Genomic DNA, 7,324 nt, shown 5'->3' on the forward strand with positions numbered 1-7,324 from the left:
GGCTGTAGGCCTGTCTACCAGTATAATACATCAGTACCACTGGCTGTAGGCCTGCCTACCAGTATAACACATCAGTACCACTGGCTGTAGGCCTGTCTACCAGTATAACACATCAGTACCACTGGCTGTAGGCCTGTCTACCAGTATAACACATCAGTACCACTGGCTGTAGGCCTGTCTACCAGTATAACACATCAGTACCACTGGCTGTGCAGTCCTCACCAGTACCAGTAGTCCTGTCTACCAGTATAACACATCAGTACCACTGGCTGTAGGCCTGTCTACCAGTATAACACATCAGTACCACTGGCTGTAGGCCTGTCTACCAGTATAACACATCAGTACCACTGGCTGTAGGCCTGTCTACCAGTATAACACATCAGTACCACTGGCTGTAGGCCTGTCTACCAGTATAACACATCAATACCACTGGCTGTAGTCCTGTCTACCAGTATAACACATCAGTACCACTGGCTGTAGGCCTGTCTACCAGTATAACACATCAGTACCACTGGCTGTAGGCCTGTCTACCAGTATAACATCAGTACCACTGGCAGTCCCGTTACCAGTATAACACACATCAGTACCACTGGCTGTAGGCCTGTCTACCAGTATATCAATACCACTGGCTGTAGTCCTGTCTACCAGTATAACACATCAGTACCACTGGCTGTAGGCCTGTTCATCAGTACCACTGGCTGTAGGCCTGTCTACCAGTATAACACATCAGTACCACTGGCTGTAGGCCTGTCTACCAGTATAACACATCAGTACCACTGGCTGTAGGCCTGTCTACCAGTATAACACATCAGTACCACTGGCTGTAGGCCTGTCTACCAGTATAACACATCAGCATTACAGGACAGACATTATTAACCAACAATACCTCAGAACGGTACATGGCTGTAGGCACCGCCAGACGCAGGAGGCCGAAGCAGCCAATAAAACAGGCCACCAGAAACTAGAGAGAGAAAGTGAAAGAGAGAGAGAATTAAACAATTTTCTGTCCAATAAAGTTACTGTGTGACTCAGTGAATCGTTGAACAAAACAGGTTAGGAAACGGTAAGTGTCTTTCCTAACCCAATGTCGTAATACGCTATAAAACAGGATATCAGGGTGGTTTCCCAGACACAGACTGGGTCTAGTTCTGGACTAAAAGCAAGCTCAAGTAGGCATCTTCATTGAAAACCAGTTTTTAGTCCATAACTGGGGTTAATTTGTGTCTGGGAAACCGTGACATATTGTATATTGTTCTGACTCTATGGTCGTAGTTGTCTGTTTGAATGTGAACTCAGCTCGTCGCAGTAGAACCCCTCACCACGATCAGGGGAATTCTCTTCTCTCTGTGTGCTCCGTACGCCCCGAGCAGAGACATGGCCATGGTGACGCCTCCTACCAGATACATCACCAGAAACCCTTTGGTCTGGTTCTCCAACTGAAAAACAATACAACATCCATGGTGTGTCTCAGTGCCCATTATGACATCACAATAGCCCACGTTACTTCTGGGTTTCTGGACACGTTTTTAGTCAGATGTCTTTTTAATGGCAGGTTTAAAAAGTCCTAACAACTAACAAAGCAATGCCTATGCTCCTAATAGGCAAAAATCACTTTATTTTTATTTTTTATTATTGCACGGTAGACCTATAATTCTTGTATAGGACAGTACTTTAGGAACATTGACTTTGCACACGAGAGTTCACTTTGTGCATATATAGCTAACCAATAAGGAAGTATAGTTATCGTCTACTACATAAACTGTTGACACATGTACCAGTTTTCAGATGCTGAAGCGTTTAATGCTTATGAGTAACTGTATGTTTCCACTTTGTTTTTTCAAAATAGAGAAATTATATAATCAAAATGAATTATCTTTGGTAAGAATTCATTCAATATCCATATATATTTATTCGTAAAATTCAGTTTGGATGTAATTTGAACTTTGAGCCCATTTAGCTCTTGTCTAGGGTGTTACGTGTGCGGCTTTAAACTTCTTTGACGCTCAAACCGCATGTAACGCCACGGACCAGAGCTAGATCCCATTTTACCTCTGAAGTGCTGTCATTGTAGACGAATTGACCCAGAAGTCCCAGGCCGATAATCACACCTCCAACGATCTAAAGAAAAACATCCCATTCACTATCAAATAACATAATGTAATAAAACACGTCTTTAAAGCCATATTTAACCGGATGTGAAGTTGGATTATACAACTTTATACAACATGGAGAGACACGTAGGAAAGTGGATAGAAACCATATAATTTCACACAGACAGGCTACAAACATTTTGAAACTAACTTTTATGGGCAGAAGTGTTTGGTGAAGAAGATACACGAACTTGTTATTTTACTGCGCAGTTGATTACAATCGAAAGTAACCTTAAAGTATCGCCTACTGAGTTAATCACATGTTCCTACTTTTATTTACAAATAAAGAGTTGCTAACTTACCGCAAACAGCAGGTTGAAGAAGACAAAAAGGCGTTGGAAACAGCTATTAAGTTTAGCCATTGTCGTGTTTATCAGGTACACACTTCAGCTCTCAGAAAACGAACTCTACCTGTCTGTGCTGCTCGTGAGGGCGTTAGTTTTCCGGGTAGCTGATGTGGTCGGCAGTACTGAGTTGGTTCCTGTAAATTACACTGTAACCAACAATGTATATAAACCCTGGATTGCGAGGGTATTTTTTTTGCCATTGTCAGCCTTTGAAACCAACGGTCGGCCATATTGGAACTCCCCGGTACGGCCCAGTCCTCCACAAGAATGAATGGAGATCTACAGTATTTATAAATAAAGGACAAAATTACATGTATTTAATACTTTTGTTGTTGTAGTTGGGACAGTATCATTAGTCATCAAAAAAATATATACTTTAAGGGAAATGTTGTTGTTTTTTCTCCATTTTTTATTTGTATGATTAGCTCACATGATTTAATTTGAGCGTATGCATTAAGGTGTCTGTAATGGAATAAATGCTTTTCTAAAGATTCCAAAATACAATTACAACTGTGGGGGAATGCCAAGATGGAGGTTCAATGGCTTCAACACACACACCCTTAAAATCATCTAGTGTATATATATATATATATATAAGTCACATACCGTAAGCTTTTTTAATGTATATAAAAAAAGTACATTTCAAATTACAACACAACAATAACAACAAAAACATAGGACATCACTACACGTAAGCACAGACAGAAGGAGTAACCCAGACATGTCACAGGGCCTATAAAGCTGAAGCATCCGTTTAGATTTTGAACGTTTTCTCACCACCAAATGGTAGTTCAGTCGTGGGTATATGAGTGGGAGAGGACGGAACGACGTGAAACTGGGCAGACGTTCTGCTACTTTTCTCATCGATGAAACATTTCACCTCAATATATTTTTATGTTCCCTAAACTACAATATGTTACAAACACAGTGAAGTAAGTGTTAAAGACTTGACGCTTCTCCAAATATTTAAATGAAAATGTTTAGAAAGTGTGCAAGGTCGAATTGCATTTGTGCACAAGCGCAGTTCACAGAGTAGGCGTTCCCTAATGGAAATATGCAAATACACGCTACAACGCGCCAATAGGATCTCGCTCGCTCTTGCTTGGCTTTAACCACCTTGCTTGTTCTGCCCACTTCTTTATTTGCTCGCACTGTAAACGGCACAGATGAACTATCTTGGGTTAGTTATATTTCGCTGTATCTAGGCCTGTCCTGCATCATCTAAAGTATTTTTTCCAGTGTTTACAAACTTGCCTACCGACATTTCACTGGATGGATATAGCAGAACGAATATGAAAATATATTTTAGTTTTTTACAGAGATACATTACACCAACTCTAGACTCAAATCAAATGTGAAAGTTTATTAAATCAAATACTATATTATTGCGGGTGTAGCAAAATGCTTGAAAGATATCACAGGCTGGTGAGAGAGAAAGACAGAAAGAAAGACAGAGAGTGAGTAGAGGGAGAGAGGAGAGAGCAAATGAGCAAGCGATAGAAGACAAGAGAAATAAAGATTTGGTTAATTGATCCAAGGCTGAGCTAGAATAGGGTCTTAGTCTCCTGGGACCCAGGTTATTAACTGTAGTCCGTAATGAGGAGAGACTGGGTCAGAATAGAGTCTTAGTCTCCTGGGACCCAGGATATTAACTGTAGTCCGTAATGAGGAGAGACTGGGTCAGAATAGAGTCTTAGTCTTCTGGGACCCAGGTTATTAACTGTAGTCCGTAATGAGGAGAGACTGGGTCAGAATAGAGTCTTAGTCTCCTGGGACCCAGGTTATTAACTGTAGTCCGTAATGAGGAGAGACTGGGTCAGAATAGAGTCTTAGTCTCCTGGGACCCAGGATATTAACTGTAGTCCGTAATGAGGAGAGATTGGATCAGAATAGAGTCTTAGTCTCCTGGGACCCAGGATATTAACTGACTGTTGGATCAGAATAGAGTCTTGTCTCCTAGGATATTAACAGTAATGAGGAGAGACTGGGTCAGAATAGAGTCTTAGTCTCCTGGGACCCAGGTTATTAACTGTAGTCCGTAATGAGGAGAGATTGGATCAGAATAGAGTCTTAGTCTCCTGGGACCCAGGATATTAACTGTAGTCCGTAATGAGGAGAGATTGGATCAGAATAGAGTCTTAGTCTCCTGGGACCCAGGATATTAACTGACTGTCTGTAGTCCAGAATGAGGAGAGATTGGGTCAGAATAGGGTCTCTCTCTCTCTCTCTCTCTCTCTCTCTCTCTCTCTCTCTCTCTGAGTCTCTCTCCCTTTGTCTCTGTCAGGATTTGGCCATGGTTGTTCCGGTTTTGGCCACTAGATGCCCCCATTGTGCTTTTTGACCCTTTTGTTTTCCCTTGTTCCCAGTTATTATTTGCACCTGTGCCTTGTTTCGCTTGATTGTATTTAAACCCTTAGTTTTCCTCAGTTCTTTGCTCTGTGTTTGTATGTTAGCACCCAGCCATGCTGTGAACGCTTGTTTCTCTAGTTGGAGTTTCTTGAGGTACTTTGGTTTTGTTCTGGTTTATTTTTGATTATTCTTTTGAGGTTTGTTTTTCCCCTGCTGTTTTTTTTTTTATTTTTTTTTATTTACCTTTTTTTATTTCACCTTTATTTAACCAGGTAGGCTAGTTGAGAACACCTTTATTTAACCAGGTAGGCTAGTTGAGAACACCTTTATTTAACCAGGTAGGCTAGTTGAGAACACCTTTATTTAACCAGGTAGGCTAGTTGAGACAAGTTCTCATTTGCAACTGCGACCTGGCCAAGATAAAGCATAGCAGTGTGAACAGACAACACAGAGTTACACATGGAGTAAACAATAAACAAGTCAATAACACAGTAGGAAAAAAAAGAGTCTATGTACATTGTGTGGTCAAAAGGCATGAGGAGTTTAGGCAAATAATTACAATTTTGCAGATTAACACTGGAGCGATAAATGATCAGATGGTCAAGTACAGGTAGAGATATTGGTGTGCAAAAGAGCAGAAAAGTAAATAAATAAAAACAGTATGGGGATGAGGTAGGTAAAATTGGGTGGGCGATTTACCGATAAGACTATGTACAGCTGCAGCGATCGGTCAGCTGCTCAGATAGCAGATGTTTGAAGTTGGCGAGGGAGATAAAAGTCTCCAACTTCAGCGATTTTTGCAATTCGTTCCAGTCACAGGCAGCAGAGAACTGGAACGAAAGGCGGCCAAATGAGGTGTTGGCTTTAGGGATGATCAGTGAGATACACCTGCTGGAGCGCGTGCTACGGGTGGGTGTTGCCATCGTGACCAGTGAACTGAGATAAGGCGGAGCTTTACCTAGCATGGACTTGTAGATGACCTGGAACCAGTGGGTCTGGCGACGAATATGTTGCGAGGGACAGCCGACTAGAGCATACAAGTCGCAGTGGTGGGTGGTATAAGGTGCTTTAGTGACAAATCGGATGGCACTGTGATAAACTGCATCCAGTTTGCTGAGTAGAGTGTTGGAAGCTATTTTGTAGATGACGTCGCCGAAGTCGAGGATCGGTAGGATAGTCAGTTTTACTAGGGTAAGTTTGGTGGCGTGAGTGAAGGAGGCTTTGTTGCGGAATAGAAAGCCGACTCTAGATTTGATTTTCGATTGGAGATGTTTGATATGAGTCTGGAAGGAGAGTTTACAGTCTAGCCAGACACCTAGGTACTTATAGATGTCCACATATTCTTAGATGTCCACATGTTCTTACCACTTTGTGGATTTTCCTTGTGTCTGGGAGGATATAAAAAAAATGTCTTTATTAAATCACCGTCTCTAGTACTGCTGTGTCTGCCTCATCTTCTGGGTTCTGCCGACTATTAGTGGCTCAGTTTACTAAGTGACTGTTTCTCACACCGGAGACCCGAGTTCGTAACCGGGTCCTGACAGTCTCTGTCTCTCTCCCAACACTGGTCCCAGCTCCGGAACACAGGCAGCACCTATACTGGTCCCAGCTCCAGAACACAGGCAGCACCGATACTGGTCCCAGCTCCGGAACACAGGCAGCACCGATACTGGTCCCAGCTAATGGAACACAGGCAGCACCGATACTGGTCCCAGCTCCAGAACACAGGCAGCACCTACACAGGTCCCAGCTCCAGAACACAGGCAGCACCTACACAGGTCCCAGCTCCAGAACACAGGCAGCACCTACACAGGTCCCAGCTCCAGAACACAGGCAGCACCTATACTGGTCCCAGCTCCGGAACACAGGCAGCACCTATACTGGTCCCAGCTAATGGAACACAGGCAGCACCTATACTGGTCCCAGCTCCAGAACACAGGCAGCACCGATACTGGTCCCAGCTCCAGAACACAGGCAGCACCGATACTGGTCCCAGCTCCAGAACACAGGCAGCACCTATACTGGTCCCAGCTCCGGAACACAGGCAGCACCGATACTGGTCCCAGCTAATGGAATACAGGCAGCACCTATACTGGTCCCAGCTCCGGAACACAGGCAGCACCTATACTGGTCCCAGCTAAAGGAACACAGGCAGCACCAATACAGGTCCCAGCTAATGGAACACAGGCAGCACCGATACTGGTCCCAGCTAATGGAACACAGGCAGCACCTATACTGGTCCCAGCTAATGGAACACAGGCAGCACCTATACTGGTCCCAGCTCCAGAACACAGGCAGCACCTATACTGGTCCCAGCTCCAGAACACAGGCAGCACCTATACTGGTCCCAGCTCCAGAACACAGGCAGCACCTATACTGGTCCCAGCTCCAGAACACAGGCAGCACCTCCAGGAACACAGGCAGCACCTATACTGGTCCCAGCTCCAGAACACAGGCAGCACCTATACTGGTCCCAGC

At 43.8% G+C, this 7,324-nt stretch overlaps 1 protein-coding gene across 1 annotated transcript; it reads right to left on the reverse strand.

Annotated features, from left to right (window-relative positions):
• Nucleotides 1-793: 793 nt before the first annotated feature.
• LOC135538099 (CD82 antigen-like) lies at nt 794-2,626 on the reverse strand. Its single transcript, XM_064964084.1, has 4 exons — nt 2,453-2,626; nt 2,050-2,118; nt 1,320-1,436; nt 794-961 (listed from the first exon to the last, which is right to left on the reverse strand). Exons 1-4 carry the CDS (start codon nt 2,510-2,512, stop codon nt 809-811), a joined length of 399 nt encoding a protein of 132 aa, XP_064820156.1. The 5' UTR covers nt 2,513-2,626; the 3' UTR covers nt 794-808.
• Between the last annotated feature and the right edge of the window lie 4,698 nt (nt 2,627-7,324).

Source organism: Oncorhynchus masou, unplaced genomic scaffold, assembly GCF_036934945.1.
Source record: "Oncorhynchus masou masou isolate Uvic2021 unplaced genomic scaffold, UVic_Omas_1.1 unplaced_scaffold_9073, whole genome shotgun sequence".
NCBI lineage: Eukaryota > Metazoa > Chordata > Actinopteri > Salmoniformes > Salmonidae > Oncorhynchus > Oncorhynchus masou.